The 25794-nt window shown below is 44.7% G+C and overlaps 1 protein-coding gene across 2 annotated transcripts in view; it reads left to right on the forward strand.

Moving 5' to 3' along the window:
- WDR86 (WD repeat domain 86) overlaps positions 1–25794 on the forward strand; it is a 222898-nt gene that overhangs the window by 171193 nt on the left and 25911 nt on the right. For both annotated transcript variants that reach the window (XM_085632021.1, XM_085632020.1), the window contains exon 6: positions 12983–13086. In XM_085632021.1, the coding sequence (XP_085488147.1) occupies positions 12983–13086 (104 nt within the window). The remainder of the gene's footprint in view (positions 1–12982; positions 13087–25794) is intronic.

The raw sequence follows: 25794 nt of genomic DNA on the forward strand, positions 1-25794 counted from the left end.
AGCTTGCTCTACCAAACTTCTGTCTCAAATTTTATTGTGGCCACTGGGACGGCCTCAAAATGGATTCTAGTGTTCTAATGTGGGAGGACACCAGGTTTACCATAGTACATTGCTGACAGACACACCGCCCTCAGAGCCCACATTTAGTGTGGCCAAAGACTTCGGCCATCTTGAAAGTGCCCAAAGTGGGTAGGGTTAGCCCAGGTTACCCCATTGGTTAGGCCATCTCCAGGGGTCATTCTCATCAACTAGCTCATGCCAGGCATAAAGGTGGCATCTCCAGGCACCCACCTCAGTACACTCCTGGACCTGAGAAAGATCGGGAGAGGACTGAACCTGCTGTCTGCATCCCAGGAAGACCCTTGGAGGATTCAACCTACTCTCTCTCTTCTACCCAGGTCAAAAAAGTATTTCCTTTCCTGCAGCAGATCAGTTGCAACTAGACTGGACTCTGCCGGACACCTAGCAAGTCTTTAAGTGCCTCCCCTGAGGTTCTGGGGGCGGGGGGTTTAGAAGTGATCTCCTGCAGTGGATTGGGACTTAAAGGAATAAAGTCGGAAGGAAACATTTTAGACCAGGGTGAACCTGGTTAGTGTATCCGACCCACGCTCTATCACGGTCCACCTCAAATTGTGCCTAGGTCCTGGTCGACCAAGACCATTGACTATCATTGGCACTTTGTGCTTTTTGACGTTATTTCTACTTAAAACTTTAAACAATCAGATTTTGGTTCCCCTTATTGTTTTTTTTGTCATTTTGGTGTTGTGTTGTTTATTAAATAGTACTCTATCTTTCTGATTTATTTAGGGATTTCTGTTGTGTTGCATTTAAACTTTATTACTGTTTTCGTAATAAATAAATACTTTACACATTGCCTCTAAGTTAAGCTGTCTGCACTTTGCCATTTCTACCAGGGGGTTGAGTCTAGGTTTATTTAGTGACTTTAGTGGTTCATCCTGACTAGGATTATGATTATTCCTTGAGGCGGGTACTCATCCCCCTCAATTAAAACCCAATTTCGTACACTGGATTTAAGGGAGTGTGTCACCTAATTGAACCTCCTTACCCCCACCACTTGTGTTCAATTCGACTTTCTGTTGGGCCATAAATAAATTGTGTCATGGTCATTCTATTGAGCCATAAATTAATTGTGCCATTTCATTTTATTACTACCAACTTCCACAAATTTAAAAACAAAATGGTTAGTTTGGACACCTTGCGTGCAATGCTAGTAGATATATTTCGGCCTCTGGCTCTACCTAAAGTGGCAAGGGCATTCTTGAGGATTATGCCGCACTGTCCTTATTCTCACAACTCTGTGCCATGCAAAAAGATGAGGTGTGGAGTTGTCGAAGAAAAGGACAGGAAAATGATACTCCTGCCAGCAGGATAGATAGGTGTAGGTTAAGAATGTCTTCTATGTCAATCAGGTCACCTTTAGATTTTAAAATGACAAGAGCAGGTCATGACGAATTATATTATCGGCTACCATGCATTTGTTTGGTAAACTGATTTTGTGGCCAAGAAATGTGTCAGTTCCCAAAGATGCATTTTAATAACACATCTCATATGTTTCACATTTTTCTAAACAAAGCAGAAGGGTTGATTATTCAACCAACTTTTGTGACAGAACCCTTAACTTAAATCATCCAGCTCTCTCATCAACACAGACGCCACAGCACAACGTAAAGTACTGTCTTGTTTCTGTTTGTTGTTTATGGTGTCTTTTGTGGAACAAACTAATAGTTCCTCAATATGCTAATCAGTATTGCTGGTGGGACTCGGCCCCAAATGTTCAGACACTATTTTTATAAGTGTACTCACTGTTTCCTATTTTGTAGATATTTCCCTGGAGGAGCGGGGAAGAGCGGATATTTCCCTGGAGGAGTGGGGTATCCTCTGGCACTCATGTTATATTTTCCAAGTAAGCTTGAGTACAGTCGCCCCAATTAAAAAGGGCCAATCCCAGGACACAACATACCTTGATGCATAGATCCTTACATTGTTGCTGTCGGCTCTTCTCTGCTCACCCAAAAGTGGGACAGTGTATCGCAGATCCTGACTCTGTAGGATGCGGGGCCATGGCATTGGCAGCATGCATGAGTGGACATTGTCAGGTGATGTAGCTAGATGTGCTAAGATACCATAAAGGTTGTTTGGAAATGTAATGTTATTACTTTTTGTGTGTGTGTTTTTGTCATTCTTAATCCCTGATTCCGTACAATACCATCCTCATAAGGCTATGCCTGATAACAAGTTTCCTCTCTCTGCTAAGTAGGTCATAAATGAGGAATTGCCTCATCGAAAGCCAAGTACAATGTATGCCTATGATTTATGAAATGCTATAAACCCTGATAGGAATCTGGCTTAACGTTCTACACCCGTATGTTGTTATGTTCATTGGATCAGTTGTCTACAGTGTATCTTATTATTCTGAGCGGGGTTCTATCCCATATTTTGTGGTCTTCCCACAACACAGCCAGTCTGTCGTTTGTTTGGACAACCTGGTTGTAGAATCTCTATTACTGTTTGGTGTGTAAGTCTACTTTGGAAAAGAAGCCTACATGTTGCGATCTTTCACATCATTCAAGCCTGTTGTCAAAGTACCCAGTTGTAAAACGTTGCTTCTTCAACTCAGGAGCATTTGTTGTGGTTTTGGTATTTTTGCTTGGTCTCACCTGGTCTGAGGTTTTCTCTCCAAATTGTCTGTGTGTCAGCAACACAATTTGTGGGTGTTAGAAATGGGGGTCTCTAGTTGGCAAGGGCTTGCACCTTTGCTCAAGTAGGGACCCTTCTTCCTAGTCAGGATAAGGGAGTTGCACTCCTAAAATAACCCCTGCTCACCCCCTTGGTAGCTTGGCACGAGCAGTCAGGTTTATCTTAGAGGCAGTGTGCAAAGCATTTACTCATAACCAACAGTAATACAGTGTAAGCCCTAAAAACGGACACCACACCAGTTTAGAAAAATAGCCAATATTTTTATATACTTTAAATTCTTTAAATTGCGAAAATACGTTGAAAACACAGTTCGTGCGAGTCAGTAGCTCGTTCCCGCTGACCGCGTCGGTACGGGCCAGCAACAGCGTGAACAGACTCGTTAACAGTACATTTCTTAGTGCGGCTCACACAGGCGTGCGAGTCGATCTTGGCATATGTCACGGTTGCGATGCAAAGCGCGATGTCCTCTCGATGCGGTGCGAGCAGCGGCTCGGTGACGATCGTCCAGATGGCATCGGTGAGACCAAGGCTTGCGGTGCAGGGCGAGACGGTGCTCGATGCGGTGCTGTCAGGTTGCGATGCAAGCGACAGAGCCGGTTGGCGGGAATGGGTGTTGGCAGAGTCGGACAGCTGTGCGTGATGAGGCGGTCACGGGTGTCGAGCCATCGGCGACCGTGTCGATGAGACCAGGCCAGCGAAGTAAAGTGAGGCGGTGCGGGCTGCGGTGTCTTCTCGATGCGGTGCTGGCAGCGGCTCGGTGACGATCGTGCAGACGGCATCGGTGAGACCAAGGCTTGGGGTGCAGGGAGAGACGGTGCGGCCTGCGGTGCCTTCGGGACACAAGGCCAGTGACGGAGTCGGTGACAGTCGGTCGTGGTTCCCTCTTCTCTGTGGCAACTGAAACAGCAGTCCCAGGAGCGGTACCCAGAGGTTGGTGAAGTCTTTGCAGTCCCTGAGTCTTCTTAACAGGAGGCCAGCTCGGTTTCAGACCCTTGGAGATACTCAGCACAAGTAGAGAAAGTTCAGTCCAGTCCTTTCACTGCCCAAGGCAGAAGCAGCAGCTGCAGGCCAACCCAACAAAGCAACAACACAGCAAAGGGGCACTACTCCTCCTGGCAGCTCTTCCTGCTCTTCTTCTTGGCAGGTTCCTTGATTTGAATTTAATTTGAATTTAAAAACATTTATTAAGCGCACTTATACCATGCGGTTTCATGGCGCTTTAAGTGGTGCAGTAGCAGTCGGCAGTAGAGGCTAGACAATGTAGGCTTGCTCAAATAACAGGGTTTTAAGATCTTTCCGAAACTGTATATATGAGGGAGAAGTACGGAGAGCGGCAGGAAGAGAGTTCCAGAAGAGCGGGGCGAGAGAAGCGAATTTCGCTCCGCCAGATTTCTTTTTCTTGAAGCGAGGAGTGGTCAGGAGAGCCATGTGGGCAGAGCGGAGTTCGCGACCTGGGAGGTACGGTTTTATGGCAGCGCAGATGAACTCGGGGGCTGTACCCGATCTTGCCTGAAAAGTGAGGCAACCGAGTTTAAAAAGAGCACGCTCCCTCACCGGGAGCCAATGCAAAGCTTTAAGCAGGGGAGTGGCACGATGGTATTTGGGTAAGCCATAAATCAAACGAGCCGCTTGATTCTGAATGAGCTGCAAGCGATAAAACGCATAGGCTGGAGCTCCATTGTAGATGATGTTACCATAGTCAACTCGCGACAACACCATGGCCAACACAATAATTTTTAAGGCAGAAAGGGAGAAAAAGCGGGATACTTTCCTAATTAGTCTTAGTGAAAAAAAACAAGCAGAAACCACTGAACCAACTTGTGAGTGGATAGAGAGTTGTGAGTTAAGAAAAATCCCAAGAGTTTTGACCTTAGGGACGGGAAGAGGGGGAACACCAAGTGACAAGGGCCAGTGGGAGGAGGTCCATGGACTGCAACCACCTCCGGTCAGGACTAGCTCAGTCTTGTCCGGATTGAGTTTGAGGTGGTTGCAGTTCATCCAGTCCTGAATGAATGTCATTACAGTCTGAACATTGGAGGCAGATGAAGGGGAATTAGAAAGGTTAAAGATTAGCTGGAGATCATCGGCGTAATTGAACACCGTGACCTCCATCTGCTGTAACGAAAAAATGAGGGGGTGGATGTATAAATTAAATAAAAGGGGGGAAAGTGATGAGCCTTGAGGGACCCCGCATTCCACCTTACGAAAGTCCGCGGTGAAATTGGCCAGATGGACAGCTTGGGCCCTCCCTGTGAGGAAGGACTCAATCCACGAGAAGGCTAGGCCTTCTATGCCCGCCGCCCTGACACGATTGAGGAGAATGGAGTGATCCACCGTGTCAAAGGCGGCGGACAGATCTAATAAAATCAAGGCTTGCGGGAGGTTGGTGTCAATGCCTTCACGTAGCGCATCCATTACCGAGATCACCACTTTCTCGGTGGAGTGCAATGGGCGAAAACCGGCTTGACGGGGGGAGAGACAATGATTGATTTTGACATGAGTACTTAGGGTGGTTGTGACATGAGTTTCCAGAATTTTTGCTAGGTAAGGCAGTAGGGATATAGGACGATAATTGGAGGGGGAGGAAGGATCAGCGTCAGATTTTTTAATAATGGGTATTACAACCGCTGATTTGTGTATGCCAGGAACATTTCCTTTCCTTAACGAGTCATTAAGGAGGGTCAGAGGGGGAATGGGGGAGGTTAAGTAGATTTCCCTAAGGATATGGGCTGGGGCAAAATCTAAGGGGGAACCAGATTTGACTCGGTGAAGTAATGGGAAGAAAGTGTCCTCAGTTAGTAGTGGGATGAGATTGAGTTTAGGGACAGTGGGCGGAGGGGAAGGATTGACGAATGTGAGGGAGGGTGGGGGAATGTTAAGTTTAATTTTGGCTACTTTGTCAATAAAAAACTCATTGAGCGAGTTACAGAGGGACTGAGAGGGGGGAATGGTAGCCTTGGTTCTACTGGATAGCGCTAGTTCATGGACCGTGGTAAAGATTTCCTTTGAGCGAGACTCAGCTGCCATAATCCTGCTGGTGTAGAATTCAGTTTTAGCCGCAAGAATGCCCTTTTTATAAGTTTTTAAAACAGACAAATACATTGTCTTTAGCTCTGGACTATAGTTTTTCCTCCAGGCTCGCTCGGCTCTTCTGGCTGCTAATTTCTGTTCTTTTAGTTCTGAAGTGAACCATCGATTGGCTGCATGGGCCCGCTTAACAGTGAGTCGCCTCAGGGGGGCGAATTCGTCGCCCGCCAAAGTCAGCCAGTTGTCAATGGCGGCCAGTTGAGAGGTAGCAGTGAGGTCTGTAAGATCGGGAGCGGTTTTGGCCAGGGTAGAACAAAAAGAGGGCATATCCGTTTTTCCCCATTTCCTGACCCAGATGTTTTTGGGAAGTGGAGGTTTGACCAACACGGTCAGTGCAAGGGAAAAGGAAATGATAGAATGGTCGGACCAGGAACACGGGGAAATTATAGGGGATGTAAATGGAATGTTTAATGCCCAGATTTGATCCAACATGTGACCGTGTGTATGTGTGGGGCCATGAGTGAGCAGTGAGAAATTTAAAGAAATCATAAAGTCTGTAAATTCTTTGGATTGAGCGAGTTCTAAAGTTCTGGGGTTTGGGTCCTCCTTTTTATCCTCAATTACTTTGTTCTCTGAAGGCAGAGAGGCCTTTGCCTAGTCCAAACCAGTTCTGGTCAGTCCTGGAGCACTTTGTTGACAAGACTCCTTCTTTCCTTTCACAGTGTAGGCCAGAGACATCAGACGCACCACAGGAGGTGGAGCCAGCATTGTGGAGAGAAGGCACAGCCCTATTCATGTCCCAGGTACAACTCCTCCCACCCATCTACATGTAGATCTTGCTATTCAGCCCTGTGCTGACTCACCCTGTCTCCTGGAATCCCCCAGCCCCTGTCACTCAAACTTCAGACAAGGAATACACAACCTAGCAGAGGCAGGCTTGGATGGTTAGACAAGAAAATACCTACTTTCTAAAAAGTGGTATTTTCAAACACAGAATGTTAAAACCAACTTCACAAAAAGATGTATTTTATCATTCTGAGTTCAGGCATACTAAACTCGAATTTATACCATGTTCCCTGGGTCAGTTAGGATTATAGGATGTTATAATCAAACAACCCATTCTGGCCTATGGGGAACAGGTAGCCTTGCAACAGTAAAAAACAAAGTAGGCTGTAATTCACTATCAGGACATACCACACACACCAGGACATGTACAATGCACCCTGCCCACAGGGGTACCTTGGGCATACCTTAGTGGTGACTAACATGTAGAAAAGGGAAGGTTTATGTACTTGGAATGTGTGTGCACTTTCCATGTCGACATGTCAGCCCCAGGCTGCGCACATGCTCTGCAAGGGCAGGCCAGAGTTACACTTTACGGGCTGTTTGCGTGGGTGGCACAATCCAGTGCTGCAGCCCACCAACAGCATTTGATTTATAGGCCCTGGCACTCGCAGTGCACTTTACAATCAAATAGGCCAATCATGGAATCCATAACACAGTTTATACAGGAGCACTTGCACTTTACCACTGGACACCTAGGAGGAAAGTGCGCAGAATCATTACGCCAGCAAAAACAGAGTCAAAAACGGGAGGTCAGAAAGCAAAACGTCAGGGGAAACACGCCAAAAGATGACAAGTCTAACAGTGGGCATTTACCAATTTGCAACAAGTTTGTTTTGGCAATAGAGGCCCTCCCTCTTGCCTGAATAGGTGTAGTTTTGGCCCTTATGCAGGTTGTCCATGACCAATCAAGATGGGGAATCATCTTTTGGTCAATATTATGAAGGACGACTGAGCCACATCTGAAGGAGAGCTCTGCTTGCAGTCAGTGGATGCAAATGGCACCTACAGAAAAGACACATTAAACATTATTTCTGCAAGCTCTCCCTAAGGTGTATTGCATGCTTGAGGGTGTGTGCATGTATCTCATTGTTACATGTTGGCTGAATTGTAGTAAGGTGTAATCACCCATGTGGTTGTAGGTGTACATCTGTGGAGGGAAGGTAGAACACAGTTCCTGTCGCTGTATTTCTGCATATGTCAGGAGACTGCACAAGTGTCTAGGATGTCAGTGTCATGCCACAACACATGTTTGGAGTGTGCCATGAACTAAATACTGGAATCACATATCAGCTGGATGTTGAGGCAGGTGTATTTCTTGCAGTTGTACTATATGAATAGGCATCTGTGAAGGTTCATAATGGTGAGATGTACACAATCAGTGGCCCTTACAGCAAAGGAAAATCCTTTTTATGGCACAAACATCCCTTGGTGCTGGGTGATCTTCTGTCAAGTCTAGGTGATGAAACATGATAAGGGGTTTGAATCTATAAGATGCCACATTGTTCTACAGACATATATTGTCAAATAGAAGTTGTGCCTCCTGTGACTCTCTGGAGGGAAAAGGGGTGGGCCATTTTCGTTATGGACTTATTGTGGTGTTTTGTGAGCTCAGTATGTGGATGATGTCCTTGGTGAGGATGGATCTCTCTAGAAATGTGTGGGTTGTGAAGAAAAAGTGCCTCCTTTAGTGTTATCTCCTTCTGTGGGTATCCTCCTACACAGATTCCTTGCACCTGGCATGTGTATGTAGGAGATCAGCGCTTCTTCAGGGTCTCAGTATCACTATAATCTATAGCAAGCAGCTTCCTCTCTCTTTGGGTTTGGACGTTTGACTGCAAACCTTTCATGAAGTATGTGCAGCATGGGGATCAGGGCAAGTATGTTCTTTCATACTGTGACAGTGATGTTCCAGGTGCTTACATTAGAATGCCATGTTCTTGTTAGTGGACAATGACGAATTATTTGAAAGTGTTTTTCTTCTCTTGTTTTTCTGTTTCGTTTCATTCCATAAACACTTTTCTTTGACTCTGTATAGATGTTAGGCTGTTCGTCTTCCTTGTAAATCGCTTTAGTCCGTCCCCTTCTCTTCTCCTAGGCAGCAGGAAGCACATAGCCTCCCAGACTCACCTCACCAATCACAACGCTGCCGTACAGTAACGTTGTGATTGGACTGAGCGCCTTGGTTCAGCGCTCAGACAGGGGCTGGGAAGCTGTGCATGTTCTCCACGCAGGCAGTAGTGCTGCCTGGGTGGAGAACATGCAAAGTGAGCATGACTGTTTGGCCAGCCCGAGCCAGCCAGCCAAAAATCCCTGTGCACTTAAGAAGTGCCTACCACTCCTCCATCAGCTCTAAACACCTCAGCCCGCCTCACCCCCCAACCAACTGAGCCAGTACGGTTAAATAAAATGATATAACATTGAGTTATTATCATTTTATTTTTTAATTTTGAATTGCTCAGTGAGCAGTGGGGCGACGCTCCTCCGCCTTGGTGGAGGAGCCGCTACTGGTTTTCCCACGGCAACAGAAATGAATAACCAGTGGCAGCCACAGAGAAGTTTCTATACAGACAATGTTAGTGCATCAGTACATTAATGGATGGTCGGGCTGCTCCCCTCCTCACTCCACTATTCACCCATTCTCAAGTGCCGGGACGTTAGTAGTCAATTTTAATGGCACGCCTACCTGCCTGAAGCCAGAGGGTATGTCATTGTGCTTAGTCAGAAAGGTTGTTAAAAGTCAGTCGCAGATGTGTATTCAGTCTCTAGAGCAGGACTTGGAGGCAAACCAGATCTAAACCAGTTAACTCTTAAACAGCACAACATACACTTCTCTAGGTTACCTTTTCATTAAGTTTATCAAAATTCTAGTTAGACCAATGAATTAGATTTTTTACAGCTTCAATCTATGAGATTGTTGTAACCTTTCTGCACCAATCTATACATTCACTCTGCTGGGAATGTATTAATGCCTCACCTAGTCATCCAGCCATCTATCCATTCATACACTTACTAGTTCAACCATTCATGTATACACTCACACATTAATGTATCCTTCAATGCCCTCACACACTCAATGATTATCAGTGTACTCAGACATTCGCTAATTTATCTATCCTCCCATTTGCTAATCATCCAGTCGTTTTCTCATTCTCAAATTCACTCGCTCATCAATTTCCACAATAGGACATACAAGGTTGCAAATCAGTGAATAAGCACTTTCACACACAAAATATCCAGACCTATTAGCTTTGCCAGTGGTTATTAAAGCAAGTTAACTTCATGTATATGAAGGTTATCTATTATTCAAAGGGACCACTCTTAGTAGACCAGCAAGAGCACAAACAGCCAGTTACATCTCTGAGAATTATCCCCTGCTCACAAATAACTTTGAAGCTGAATACATTTTCACAGAACTGCGTGGACAGCGGGGCCGGACTGGCCATGGCGGGCATCGGGCATTTGCCCGGGAGGCTGGAAGGGCGGGGGCCTGTTATGGAGCAGAGGGAGCCAATTTTGTTACTGGGGGCCGGTTTTGTAGCGATGCTGCAATATCACCCCCAGTAACAAAAGCATCAGTGCTGGGGGGTGGTTTTGTTATTAAGTAGCAATGCTTCACGCTTGCCCCCCCCTCCCACGGGTGGGGGCTAGCCCGACAATATTGGCTGGGCTTCTTTGTGTTCCCAGTCCGTCCCTGGTGGACAGAGACATAACCTGATAAATGGTGCATTGATTTTCTGTACACTGTGAACAGAATACATTACTGTACATGGACCCTTGTACTTACATGTATGTGCGACCAGTGCCACTGCACCAAGCGCTAACTTCAGAGGGCGCTGTGTTGTTACATGTATAGTGGATTTGAGAGCACCTGCTGCAGCATTCCTAGTCTCCAGAAATTTTCAAGCAACAATAAAAATTTCTAGAAAACTCTGGTGATTAAAAGTCCTGCTGGGGATCGATCAAGTTTTGTATAGTGTAAGTTTTGACTCAAAGTAGGACAGAGGGTTAATATGCCTGCTACAAAGCATATGTACCATGCAGATCACAGAAGTGCATATAATGTGAATAGTTCAGTGGGTTACAGCTTTTGTCAGAGAGAGCCTTTTATTACTTGCAATTTATTTATTGGGAGAGGAGTTGGCCTAACGGCTAGGGCGGTCGACCTTGAATCTGGGGAACTCGGCTCGAGTCTTGGCAATGACACTGTACATCCTGTGATTCTGGGCAAATCACTTAATCTCCCCGTGCCTAACCAAAAATTGTGTGTCCTCATGTAACGATGTAACGTAACTGGTGCCATGTAAAGCGCTCCGATACCCGAATCGGGTCAAGTTCGCGCCATATAAAACTCTGCAAAAAGCAAACAAACAAAAAATTATTTTTAAATCCTAATATAGAACAGTGAGCTATTAACTGTCAGAAAAGAGCTGCGTGCAAACAGAAAGGTATGGGTTAAAGCGTTGGTTACTCCCCCAGACTTTCATTATCCTAATGTTGCATAAAGGATTAATGTGGGTAGAAAATCAATTTTTATTAGTAAAAACAACCCCCAACCATGGTGGTATGTTTTAAATTCTGAGATGGTGCTTCTCCAGACCATCCACTCCTTGATACTGTCTACTAGTATGGATGACACTTCTATACCTTGCAGTCCTCTTTCTTATTTAACATTTCCTATACACTGATTTACACACGTGTGAGTCATTGTCTCTGTGTAAGCGTGTGTGAGATGTAAAGTGCTCTGATACCCTACACTGGCATGAGTGGAGGCGAGCTATAAGACAAACGAAAAGCATGTGAGAGAGACAGTGGTTATGGAGACTTGAGGAGCACTGTTAAAGTGTGGTAAGTGAGAGAATTCATGGAGATGAAAGTCATTAGGGGGGTGCCAACAAACACACTGGGCTCCACCAACGCTAAAGCCGGCCCTGTATGTATTTTTATTTTATGTATTAAAAAAAAAAAATTGGAGCTTCTGATGTAGCACGAGCTATAACCCATGTGAGGGACATCAACAACTTAAATGCAGTAGTACAAAAACAATACAAATAAAAACAAAAATAGCGTACTTCTCGCTCGTTTTTCTGCACTACATGCCCAAGGCGCAGTGGCAAAAGCATGGCAAAGCACAACTCTTGTCCTCACATGCAACATTAAAACACTAGTGGCATAACGCACCCTTCCACCAATGCACTCCTTCTGAAAAGAGTACTTGCTGTGCTATCCATCAACAACTAATACGCCTTAACAATGCAACTCCACTATATTGCAATAAATTAAGGAGATCTGTTCCAAGATTATTTTTTAAAAGATTGAAAGGTGAAGCAGTCTTGAAGTGAGCTCGATGAGCGGTCCGAATTCTAGGAGCATTGCCATGGACGTCAGTTCACCAAAATGCCATTGGTAGCAGAAGTGACAATGCACACCATTTGACCTTTACTTTAACTCACACACACATGCTTACACATATTAACACATTCACACACTCTTACGCACATAAACACACTCTCACCCGCAAGCATGCCTATAACATACATTTAACAGCATTTTTTATTTACCTTAGCTTCCAGATAGGGTCATATTCCAGCTATCGTGCTCCATTTTGTATTACTCTAATAGTGAATAATATTATTCACTATTTGTACAATAAAAAAATTGAAAGAAACCAGACAAGTGGGGCTCCAACCAGCATCCATTAGGAAGAGCTGCCCCTTATTCCAGGCACTGATTTTGCCACATCTGAGGCCAGAGGTCGCTAAATCAGCGCCAGGCGCAGCCGCGACCCCTAAATGACGTCCATGAGCTTTGCCCAAGAAAAAGGAGCTCAAAATGCGCTAAGTATTGACATTGCCTTCTTAAGACGGCATGGAGTATTGAGGCATATTACGTGCATATGTGTGTGAATGTTGTTCTAGACCAATTAAATTAATCTAAAATCAAACTGTTTACATGAATCTGGATTTCATAATCTAGGCATGCTCCCTAATCCAAATCTTGCTCTACTGTGCTCTACCAATAATTGCCTTTGTTCATTACTTCTGTTACCCTGCACTTTAACCTTGACTCTTGCACACAGATGCCTAATTTGTGAGCAATGTAGTTTTCTGAGTGTCTGGCTTATGTATGCAGTCCTTCTGCAGTGCTGTTCTGGTTATGTCACTTTCCCTTGTGTCTTTGCTGGTCACCTCTGTCCTGTGAGTAAAGCTTTAGCTATGCAGGGTGTACTCATTACACCTCTTGTTTAGAATGTACTGATGTAAGCATTCTAATGATCATCACATTACAAGGAAATGTGTAACATGCTGTCATAACAAAAAACATTTTTTTATTTTTAATAGAAATTGCTTACTTGGCCGGTATTGAACCTAATTATTTTTTGTTGTCCCTCTAGTATTTACAGGAAGCGGTGATGCCTGTGCCAGAGCATTTAATACAAAATCGGGAGTTCTCCAAAGCGTTTTCCAAGGGCATTCATTCATTATAAATTGTATTCAGGTAAGGCACATAAGTTAGCTTTCAAAAAGAAGTATGTTGACAACCAAAACTAATGAGTGGGTACAGCAGATGTGATTTCTTTAGACATGACCTCCCAAGATATTAGCACAAATAGAGCCCTATTCTAAGAGGTGTATCAGCCAAAACATGGTTATGGTAAAAAAAAAAATACCTCCATTTATGCCTACCAGAAATTCACAAAAGGATTCCTATGAGGCTTAGATGAGGAGAAATCTGCAGTCGTAAATCCCATGTAGGTGGTGTTCCAAGGCATGGTTTACCATGCAAGTTTTAGAAAAAGCATGTACTTTTGTGAGCCTTCTCAAATTCCAATTCCACCATTTCCCACCCTGGAAATGCTCATAACGTTTTTTTCATGCAAGAGCTGGAGTATCTCTCATTGCGAGATGGAAGGCGAATATGTCACCCCTCATTTAAACATGGTCTGTTGAAGAGAGTAGTGCGGGAACAGTATGGAGAAATGTTTTTTCGTAGGAGAAAAAGAGAAAAAGTGTGCATTTACACATGGGGTCCTATTGCTCCTGTACATGTTTCTGAGCTGTGTAGACTTCCACACAGCATAGAATCTCACAGGATATGTCACATGGCATTCCCATCTAGAAACCCAGGGAAATAGGGAGCCCGCACTTCATCTTTTTACAGAATTTCGGCGGAATTCGCGACCCCAACGCAAATTACGCCGAAATTATGTAAAAAAATGTTTTTCTTGGCCCTGGGAGTCCTTGTGGGACCCCCTGACCAGGCCTAGGGGGTCAGGGTGTTTCTACCCTGCCCCCTTTTCTTATTTTTAAACATTTTTTTCACTGTTTTCTTGTGACTCGGTTCAGCCAGGCTAGCTTGAACGATGGATTTAGGCCCAGATCTCTGTACTGGGGGTAAATGTTTGCAATGTCCAGCATTCCGTCCATCAATTGTTTCTTTTGCATATGTCGCCCTAAGTGGGAAGGGTATGCCCAGACGTGGGTCCCGTGCTCGCTACACCACTGGATTCAAGCTAGCCTGGCTGAAGAAGGGTGATGCCCTGAAACCAGTCCCAGGATGCTTGTTTCCGGTCCAGGGAGGACTTAGGTTGGCAGTTCGGGCTGGACTGTTCCCACAAGGAACAGGGTCAAGACTGATTTGCATATGGCTGGGTCCAAACTTGGGTGGTGTGGCGAGCAAAAGAATGATGGATTAAACCCAGATCCTTGTGACTGGGAGTGAATGTTTGCATTGTCCAGCATTCCATAAGTCAATTGTTTCTTTTGCATATGTTGCCCTAAGTGGGAAGGGTATGCCAAGACGGCACCAGTGTATTCCGGCCCCGTCCTCTACTGACCACAGGCTCACCCGCCTCTCTGCGGGCATTTAAACCGTCCACCGCCACTCGGCATTTTGACCCGGCCTCTCCGCCAGACACTGGATCCACTTTCTCTGCAACCTTTCAGGCCCTGAAGAGTCACAGGACTATTCCTAGTGACGAAACACGTGTCGGCTGGTTGTTTGGTTCAACACAGTCGTTGCTTCATGATAAAAAACCTTTTCAAACTTACCCAGTGTAAGTTTGAAAAGGTTTTTTATCATCGACCACTGTACTTATATAACGCATAAAACTTGTAATAACATTGTGATATCCCCACCACTTGTGCCCAGGACTGTACTCACTTTCCAGTGTGGATTCTGTGATTCACACAACTCCAGGGATTATCGGGTAAATCCCCCGACCTGGCAGCACCGTACCGACACAGGTCCGTAGAAGACAATACGCGCATTAGTCTGAGCGCCATTCTTCCTGACTTCACTAAAAACCCTATTCCAGGACAGTTGTCACAGACTAATTCACTTCAAATGTATTCAAAGCTGTTATCACAGAACTAATAAGCTGAAGCCTTCGGCCTTGTCACTCAAGACACATGGCAGATGTTTTTCAAATGGGGCGGATTTAAAACATTTGGCATGGAAAGGACAGGGAATGTTGGAATATAATTACCAAAATTTAAAATGTGGCTTGTTCTCCACTGCTAGCATTGCTGTGATACGTTAAGGAAACCCTCCTTTGTTAGAAGGTTTACCACGCTGGTACCCCCTATCACTAAGCACAGAGTGGTGATGAGGTGGGGTAATGTCCCACTCCATAAGTTAAAGACTATACAAGAAATTATATTTTGTAATGAAGCCTCCAATACCGACTCATCACTTCTCCTGTCAGAATCCAGACTCAGAAATATCTGGTCCCTACTTCTCGAATACAAACTGAGCATGAAGAAATTTGTTGAACCTTTGTAGTTATGTGAATCTAAATCATATGTAGTAATTCATACATTGGAAAAATGATTGCAGGACACGCGGGATAATTGACTATTAACTGTCTGACTCAATTGTTTAAAAAGTTTATGGTTTATTTCAACAACAAGTGACGGATATGGCCGCATCTTTGTAAGTTCAGTAACCTTTTTTAAGAAGTATGGCTAATGAATTCAAATAAGAGTAAAAAAAGAAGAGTGCCTGTCCCCTTTGAGAATACCAGTCATTCAGGTTAGCAAGAAGCAAACACTACTGTCATCCAGCACTTCCTTACATCCCTTGGTATTGCAGAAATAAGAATAATTGACAAGGCTCTAGCTGTTTACCATCCGAATGGTCCCACTATTAAGTGTGGGTTGCTCCAACACAAAAACCTGTCAAAATACTTCTCATTCCACCTCCAAAATTGAGGGCACACAAAGAAAAGAGAAAGCTGCGCCCTGCTTTTGCCATAACTGACAGAGATGACCAAGCTACTCTTAGGTTAGTAATCCTGAACACTCATCTTGATACCAAGTTCCTCTGAAGTCATAGACAGCACCCTTAATTTGTATGAGAAACAGCAGCTTAACCAAAGGGCTTTAGTTATCTAGAATCTGGAAATCTCAAATAGGTCTTACAATGTTAACCATGCCTTTCTTCTTGTTAGTGGAGAAGGCCACCCACTACTGGGGCTACATGGCTCATACCAAACATGTGCGTAAAGGCCCATCATAACACACTACATGGGTCCACATCCAGCCCCTTCGCTGCTAGGCCTTTCCCCCCCCTGTGCTAAGCCTTTTTTGGGCTATTTGGGGTAGTGTGCGCTTAGGCCCCTGTAACTTTTTGACCACATAAGGTATCCATGCCACATTTGCGTCCTTTTCTTCCAGCATCATGGGGATTCTAAAGGTACCCAGGGTTTGTGGATTCCCCTGGAAGGGTCCCAGAAATTAGCCAAAATACAGCAAAGTGTTTTTTTTGTGAAAAATGGGAAAAACGGGCTGCAAATGAAAGTGTCTGAGTTTTTCTCTGCAAATGGTATCCAAAAAGGGTTTGTGGGGCTGAAATCACAATTTTCTCAGCTTTTAGGGAATGACAGACTTTTGTCAGAAAACCAAACATTTTTACACAGTTTTGGCATTTTTCTGGGACATAGCCTATTGTTGCTATTTTTTGTGCTTTCAACCTCCTTCCAGTTAATGGTAGAAATGGGTGTGAAAGCAATAATGGATCCTGGAAAGCTGTACATTTGTGACAAGTAGACAAAATTCTGAATTCAGCAAGGGGTCATTTGTGTAGATCCATCAAGGTTTCTTTATAGAAACTAACAGTTAAATATAGGAAAAATTGAAAATTAGTTGTAAAAAAATAGCCTTTTGTGTCAACATTTTCACCTGTAATGTCTTCTAATTATGACAGCTCTTTGAAAGCAATATACCGTTACATCCGCTGGACCTTCCTGGTTGTGGGGATATATAGGACTTGTAGGTTCACCAAGAACCCGACGAACCCAGAGTCAAGAACCGAGCAGCAATTTGCAATGGTTTTTAATTATGTTCCCGGGTATATAGCAATTATTGTGGGAAAAGGAATACATGGAAAAATCGGTATGAAAGACACCTATGTATTTCTGAAATGGGAACAAATTATAGAGTTTAGAAACAGTACATATTTGCACATTTTCGAAATTGGGAATACTCATACTAGCATGAGAATTATCGGTCATTTTTCAAAATGACTTTTCTTTTACACAATGTCTTTCATTTGGAAGGCAGAAATGCATCAAAAATCAATAGGTAATAACAGTTGCTTTACAAATCTGAATTACCCTAAGTCTCTCGATACAAATGGTACCTCACTTGTGTCGGTAGGCATAGTGCCCACGACAGGAAATGGCTCAAAACCCAACGTGAACACACCACATTTTCACAATGAAAATTTACCCTTTTTTTGCGAAGTGTCTAGCTGTAGTTTTTTAACACTAGCTCTGCCGGCACCTAGGAAAACCTACCAAGCCAATACATTTTTTAAAATTAGACACCCAGGGGAACAGGTGACTTGACTGCCTCCCACCGGGTTCTGTTACCCAGAATCCCTAGCAAACCTAAAGAAATTGACAAAAAAAACACATTTTCCCCACATTTCTGTGGTGGAAAGTTCTGGAATCTGCGTGGATCCACAAATTTCCACCCACCACGCATTCCCCAAAGTCTTACGAGAAAAATGGTACCTCACTTGTGTGGGTCGGCCTAGTGTGCGTGACAGGAAATGGCGCAAAACGCAACATGGTCACACCTCAATTTCGCAGGGAAACATGACCCTTTTTTGGCAAAGTGCCCAGCTGTAGTTTTTTAACCTTAGCTCTGCCGGCACCTAGGGAAACCTAGCAAACCTATACATTTTTTAAAACTAGACACCCAGGGGATTCCAGGATGGGGAGACCTGACTGCCTCCCACCAGGTTTTGTTACCCAGAATCCCTTGCAAACCTAAAAAATTGTCAAACCACATTTTCCCCACATTTTTGTGGTGGAAAGTTCTGGAATTTGCGTGGATCCACAATTTTCGACCCACCCCGCGTTCCCCAAAGTCTTATGAGAAAAATGGTACCTCACTTGTGCAGTTCGGCCTAGTGCCCGCGACAGGAAACAGCGCAAAATGCAACATGATCACACCTCAATTTCGCAGTGAAAAATGACCCTTTTTTGGCAAAGTGCCGTGCTGTAGTTTGTGTAGCTCTGCCGGCACCTAGGGAAACCTAGCAAACCTATACATTTTTGAACACTAGACACCCAGGGGAATCCAGGATCGGGTCACTTGACTGGCTCCCACCAGGTTCTGTTACCCAGAATCCCTTGCAAACCTAAAAAATTGTCCAAAAAAAACACATTTTTCCCACATTTCTGTGGTGGAAAGTTCTGGACTCTGCGTGGATCCACAAATTTCCACCCACCCCGCGTTCCCCAAAGTCTTACGAGAAAAATGGTACCTCACTTGTGTGGGTCAGCCTAGAACCCGCGACAGGAAACTGCAAAACGCGTGGTCACACCTCAATTTCGCAGTGAAAAATGACCCTTTTTTGGCAAAGTGCCTAGCTGTAGTTTTTGAACCATAGGCCGGCACCTAGGTAAACCTAGCAAACCTATACATTTTCGAAAAATAGACACCCAGGGGAATCCAGGATGGGGTGACTCTGCTGCCTCCCACCAGGTTCTGTTACCCAGAATCCCTTGCAAACCTAAAATGCAACGTAGTCACACCTCAATTTCGCAGTGAAAAATGACCCTTTTTTGGCAAAGTGCCTAACTGTAGTTTTTTAACCCTAGCTCTGCCGGCACCTTGGGAAACCTAGTAAACCTATACATTTTTTAAAACTAGAAACCCGGGGGAATCTAGGATGGGGGTGACTTGACTGCCTCCCCCCTGGTTCTGTTACCCAGAATCCCTTGCAAACCTAAAAAATTGACAAAAAAAGCTAATTTTCCCCACATTTCTGTGGTGGAAAGTTCTGGTATCTGCGTGGATCCACAAATTTCCACCCACCCCACGTTCCCCAAAGTCTTACGAGAAAAATGGTGCCTCACTTGTGCGGTTCGGCCTAGTGCCCGCGACAGGAAACAGCGCAAAACGCAACATGATCACACCTCAATTTCGCAGTGAAAAATGACCCTTTTTTGGCAAAGTGCCGTGCTGTAGTTTGTGTAGCTCTGCCGGCACCTAGGGAAACCTAGTAAACCTATACATTTTTGAACACTAGACACCCAGGGGAATCCAGGATCGGGTCACTTGACTGGCTCCCACCAGGTTCTGTTACCCAGAATCCCTTGCAAACCTAAAAAACTGTCAAAAAAACCCACATTTTTCCCACATTTCTGTGGTGGAAAGTTCTGGACTCTGCGTGGATCCACAAATTTCCACCCACCCCGCGTTCCCCAAAGTCTTACGAGAAAAATGGTACCTCACTTGTGTGGGTCAGCCTAGAACCCGCGACAGGAAACTGCAAAACGCGTGGTCACACCTCAATTTCGCAGTGAAAAATGACCCTTTTTTGGCAAAGTGCCTAGCTGTAGTTTTTGAACCATAGGCCGGCACCTAGGTAAACCTAGCAAACCTATACATTTTCGAAAAATAGACACCCAGGGGAATCCAGGATGGGGTGACTCTGCTGCCTCTCACCAGGTTCTGTTACCCAGAATCCCTTGCAAACCTAAAATGCAACGTAGTCACACCTCAATTTCGCAGTGAAAAATGACCCTTTTTTGGCAAAGTGCCTAACTGTAGTTTTTTAACCCTAGCTCTGCCGGCACCTTGGGAAACCTAGTAAACCTATACATTTTTGAAAACTAGAAACCCGGGGGAATCTAGGATGGGGGTGACTTGACTGCCTCCCCCCTGGTTCTGTTACCCAGAATCCCTTGCAAACCTAAAAAATTGACAAAAAAAGCTAATTTTCCCCACATTTCTGTGGTGGAAAGTTCTGGTATCTGCGTGGATCCACAAATTTCCACCCACCCCACGTTCCCCAAAGTCTTACGAGAAAAATGGTGCCTCACTTGTGCGGTTCGGCCTAGTGCCCGCGACAGGAAACAGCGCAAAACGCAACATGATCACACCTCAATTTCGCAGTGAAAAATGACCCTTTTTTGGCAAAGTGCCGTGCTGTAGTTTGTGTAGCTCTGCCGGCACCTAGGGAAACCTAGTAAACCTATACATTTTTTAACACTAGACACCCAGGGGAATCCAGGATCGGGTCACTTGACTGGCTCCCACCAGGTTCTGTTACCCAGAATCCCTTGCAAACCTAAAAAACTGTCAAAAAAACCCACATTTTTCCCACATTTCTGTGGTGGAAAGTTCTGGACTCTGCGTGGATCCACAAATTTCCACCCACCCCGCGTTCCCCAAAGTCTTACGAGAAAAATGGTACCTCACTTGTGTGGGTCAGCCTAGAACCCGCGACAGGAAACTGTGCAAAACGCGTGGTCACACCTCAATTTCGCAGTGAAAAATGACCCTTTTTTGGCAAAGTGCCTAGCTGTAGTTTTTGCACCATAGGCCGGCACCTAGGTAAACCTAGCAAACCTATACATTTTCGAAAAATAGACACCCAGGGGAATCCAGGATGGGGTGACTCTGCTGCCTCCCACCAGGTTCTGTTACCCAGAATCCCTTGCAAACCTAAAACATTGTCCAAAAAAACACATTTTCCCCATATTTCGGTGGTGGAAAGTTCTGGAATCTGCATGGATCCACAAATTTCCACCCACCCCGCGTTCCCCATAGTCTTACGAGAAAAATGGTACCTCACTTGTGTGGGTTGGCCTAGTGCCCGCGACAGGAAACGGCGCAAAACGCAATGTGGTCACACCTCCATTTCGCTTTGAAAAACGACCCCTTTTTGGCAAAGTGCCTAGCTGTAGTTTGTGAACCCTAGCTCTGCCGGCACCTAGGGAAACCTACCAAACCCACACATTGCTGAAAACTAGACACCCGGGGGCTTCCAGGGAGGTATGGTTTGCGTGGATCCTCCAACGTTTCCTTACGCAGAATCCCCTGCAAACCTCAATTTTAGCTTAAAAAATCTCTTTTTTCACACATTTGTGTGTGTGAAAGTTGTGGCATCACCGGGCTCACACAAATTTCCCACCACCCAGCGTTCCCCCAGGTCTCCCGATAAAAATGATGCATCACTTGTGTGGGAGGCCCAAGTACCTGCGACAGGCAAGGGCCCAAAACGTAGTGAGGCGACATCAAAATTTCCTATCTCCAAACCACCTGATTTTGCAAGGTGGGTCACCTGGGTTTTTGGCCCCGTGCTCGGCGGCCATCTAGAGAAACCTACCAAACCCACACATTTCTGAAATCTAGACACCCGGGGGCCTCCAGGGAGGTATGGCTTGCGTGGATCCCCCAACGTTTCCTTACCCAGAATCCCCTGCAAACCTCAATTTTAGCTGAAAAAAATCACTTTTTTCACACATTTTTGTGTGGGAAAGTTGAGGCATCACCGGACTCACACAAATTTCCCACCACCCAGCGTTCCCCAAGGTCTCCCGATAAAAATGGTACCTCACTTGTGTGGGAGGCCCAAGTACCCGCGACAGGCAAAAAAGTAAATATCCCTGGTGTCTAGTGGGCTTTTTGCCCCCCCGGGGGGGGGCAGATTGGGGGCTACTGCCCCCATCTGCCCCCGAGGGGGGGGGCAAAAAGACTAAGTGACACGTAAAATATTTGGGGGGAGCAAAAGCCCTTGCCCAAGGGGCCGCTACCCCCTCCCTGGTGTCTAGTGGGTGGATCCCTGCTTGGGGATCGCCCTCCTGGGGCGATCCCCAAGCAGGGATCCACTGGCGAGGGGTACCATTGGAAAGGGGGGATTCTCCCCTTTCCAATGATACCTCTCCCGTCTTTCTACATGCCCGGGGGGCTGAGATAGCCCCCTGAGCACATAGAAAGTGAAACTGAAATGAGCCTAAAGGCTCATTTCAGTTTCGGTTTCTGTGCAATGAAGACAGTGCGACGTGCGCGCTGATTTTCATTGCACAGGAACCAAGGAGGGGGCCTCGGGAGCAGCTCTCAAGGTCAAAGGGATTAAATAGAAATCCCTCTGCTGTCTGCAGCAGAGGGATTTCGTGCCCCTGGCCTCATGACGGAATGGTTCCGTCATGAGCACAGGGGCACCGATGCTCATGACGGAACCATTCCGTCATGAGCATTAAAGGGGTTAATGAATATGTATGTCATACATAGCAAACACAACAGGATGATGGACGGAGTGCTGAAACTTTTCAACCACTCACCCCCAGTCTGGGTTTACTGCATTGGTCATTTACTCACTATGCCACCCTAGTTTGGACCCAGCTATATGAAAATCACTCGTGACCCTGCTCCTCATGGGAAAGGTCCAGCCCAAACTGCCAGGCCAGGTCCTTCCTGGACCGGAAACAAGCATCCTGGGATTGCATAGTGAGCAAAGGAACTAACGTAACCCAATCCAAAACAAAGTTTGAGCATAACAGGATTTTAATGGCTATATTTAGGTGAATGCGCCGAAGTGCCGATGTAACACAGCCTGAGGCAATCACTTCTCATGCAGGGAGCCCAGACTCCATTTCCCAGCATCCCTGTGCAATGGCGTTAGGAAACGCATGTGTAACAGATGCCCAAATGGGCAGGAAGTGCATCACTGATGTGCGTGCTTCACAATAATTGCTCCAGTACCTACTTAAAAGCAGGAGTTCCTTAACTAGCCAGCAACATGCTTGGATCAGAGGTTACTGCATAGGTACCATACAGGGCGTGGACTCTTGACTAAGTATGTCTTCAGGACATATCTCATGGGGGGAGCTTTTATTTTATTACTAAACCGGTGAGAATCCAAAACCTCTATTGATTGCATTACAGTGTGTGACTACAGAGCCTGCCCTCCACCCGAGTCCTTATGGAGCCTGGAATCTTAACTGGGCAGTGTAGGTCTAGATCCTGAATCAGCTTGCATGCAAGTGTTTTAACAACTCACAATGCACTATGTGTGAATTGTTTCTGCACAATATATTGATTTTCACTCGATAGCAATGTGTTGTGGAGTGTAGAGAAGACAAGAGTGTGCATGCCTGTCCACAATCATATTGAAGGATTTAACATATGTAACACTGTACATAGTAACAGAGTAATGCTAAATGTGTCTTGTTTTTTTTCTTCTCCAAAATACAGCCAAACATAGGGAAATAACCATTTAAAATTTGTACAAGCATGTTTCTATGAGTGTGACAATTTCACACCACTTTACTGTAATGTGGTGAATTACCATTGTGAAATAAGGGATTATAGATAATAGGGGTCCTGAAGAAAGCCCAGTGACCCGGGTGGGCAGTGGATAGGGCTGAAACATGTCGACCTGTGACATTTGGGTCATAATACACCCCAACAACGCCACCTTTTAAACGTGTTTTTAAAGATGCCAAAGGTACTCCTAAGAAAGAAAAGAGTTGGGGAACCTGCAGCCAATTTTAATTAGTAGATTCCTTAAGAGTAAGTGCTCCGCTTACAAACTGCGCTATGACGGCCCACCCACACTAGGTTTAGTGGCTGAGGATCCGATGGTGAAACATGCCACGGGTGGTACCTGTGGGTGAGAATCCTTGAAAATAATCTAAGAGATTACTAGGGTCCCTTAAATAACCACCCATCGGGAACATAAAGGTTAGGAGCTCCATCTCATTGTTATAGGATTGATATATATTGGGAAGTCAAAGTCATCCTAAATTGAATTGCTTCTCTCTCCTTCTTAGTGTAAATGAAAACTCATCTCCGAATTAGGCGAAACAGCGCCACCATGTGGTGGACTGTCCTTAGTGCCGGTGTTGAGAATTAAGTGCCGGTGCCAAGCACCAGAAACGACTGGCTCAAATTAAGCAGTGCTGATAGCTGGATTGTTTCTGTATTGTGGTGATGCTGTGTACATAGGTCTGGCCCATCCGAATCTTCCTCAAAATTAGTTGGGTTAAGTAAATCTTTTGACAAAGATGCAGGAGCAGTTGTGTGTTGGGTTCCTTATATCTGTTCTTCTATGAGCGATACTGACAGTCATTTGTTTCTTTTGCCATTTGCTGTAAGAATGGAGGAAGGAAGAATTTACTTCAGCACGGTTGGATAATGGAGCTTTTGAAATGTTCATGGATCTAGATTGCGCTGTCAAGAATAAGTTTCCTAATAGAATTAAGACACCTAAGGTAGTTCAAACTGTTGATGGTTTGCCATTGGCTTCAGATCGAGTAGGGGAGGCTCCTTTACCATACAGGGTTCTTTTGGAATCCAAATAGAAGTGCTTTCTTTTGATATCATAACATCTCCTGTCATATTTTTGGAAATCGCTGGCTGAAGAGATACAGTCCATACATCAGTTAGGCTTCCAAAACCAATTTGATTATCATCACAGATTTGTCATGATTATTTTTATAGTTCAGAAGGCCATTGGTTATCAATTGAAGTTGGACTGTGGCTAATATTTAGGTTGAACCTTACCTGGCAGCACAGCTGTCTGGTTGCGAAAGACTTCTTGGGGATATGCTGAAAGATGATCTAGGAATGCATTCCACCTATTGTTTACCATTAGCTCTTTGTTTTGTCATTTCACTTTTCTTGAATTGTGCTCTCAGGCTTTATTAGTTTTAGTCGATCTGGCTTGTGTTTGCCCCTCTGTGGAACATAGACGTTCTACCATCTCTCTGATTGGCTGCTCATATGCTTCACCAGTGTCTGTTTTTGGGCACTACTTTTTTCTCTTTATGAAAAACTCCATGAGAGTGTATCTATTTTCCACCCGTCATCTCCGCAGTGTGCTTTTCTTCCCACCACTATCCACTTTCCTCTGGTAGTGTGCATGCAGTGGAGCATGAATTTAGATGATGCCATGTTGTGTGGGCTGTTGTCTGCTTCTAATGTGTGATGGTGCGAATCGGTAACATGTCTGTCAGCCTGATTTATGTGCGTCTCAGGATATGTGAAAGGCGGCACTGTTGCATCCAAGTTATTTTAAAAGAAGTTGTTTTGAGTGCTCACCTTAACAAATGAATTCAGCCTCACGTGCATTTAACGATTCTTTTTGACTTCGTGTTGCAGCAAAGGACTCAGACTGTATTCCAGTCCGGTTTTTCTTGTTTGCAAATAGTATGTATGATGAGTACTTTAGCAACAAATACAGTCTTTACCGATTGCAGGAATGATGCTCAGTGGCACTGTCTTGGCATTATCTTGGAGTTAACTCATTTAAGAGTGCACTGTTCATCGCTATTAATACTGAGTAGCTCCAGCAATGTTGAAATATTTTAAATGTTTTACGTGTCCCTACATGTCTGGTATCTGGCTGCAAATGAAAGTGCATTGTTTATTTCTATTATTTATAATGTTTTAAATAGAGCACCAACATGGCGCACTTTAGATTGAGAAAGGCAGTGATACTGCCGAAACGCGTCTCTTTTATGTTCCAGTGTCTGAGATGATTTGATTTAATAAACAGATGTAATTTCCCTGACTTCAAGTGCCCACTCCCTTACTCATATTAGGGAGATGTTTTCAAGTACTAGCACTTGTGGGAGTGCTGTTCCCCGAGCACCACCAGCGATTTGGCAGCCCGCCAGCATAACTTCTCTTTTTTGTGATATATATCTATCTATATATATTCACTAAAAAAAACATAGATTTCAGGGACATTATAGTTAGTTGGACATTTCATTCGTACAAAACCAAAGAAATTCAGCCGTTATAGTTAGTTCAGCTAACTATAACTCGCGCCCCTGCAATGCACTGCTGATGATGTCACATATTACATCATTCATGACATGGTCAGTGACATCACTGATGACATCTCAAATGACATCACTGATGACATCCTCTAGTGAATGTGTGTTTCTGTAAAGTTTAA

Source organism: Triturus cristatus, chromosome 10, assembly GCF_964204655.1.
Source record: "Triturus cristatus chromosome 10, aTriCri1.1, whole genome shotgun sequence".
NCBI lineage: Eukaryota > Metazoa > Chordata > Amphibia > Caudata > Salamandridae > Triturus > Triturus cristatus.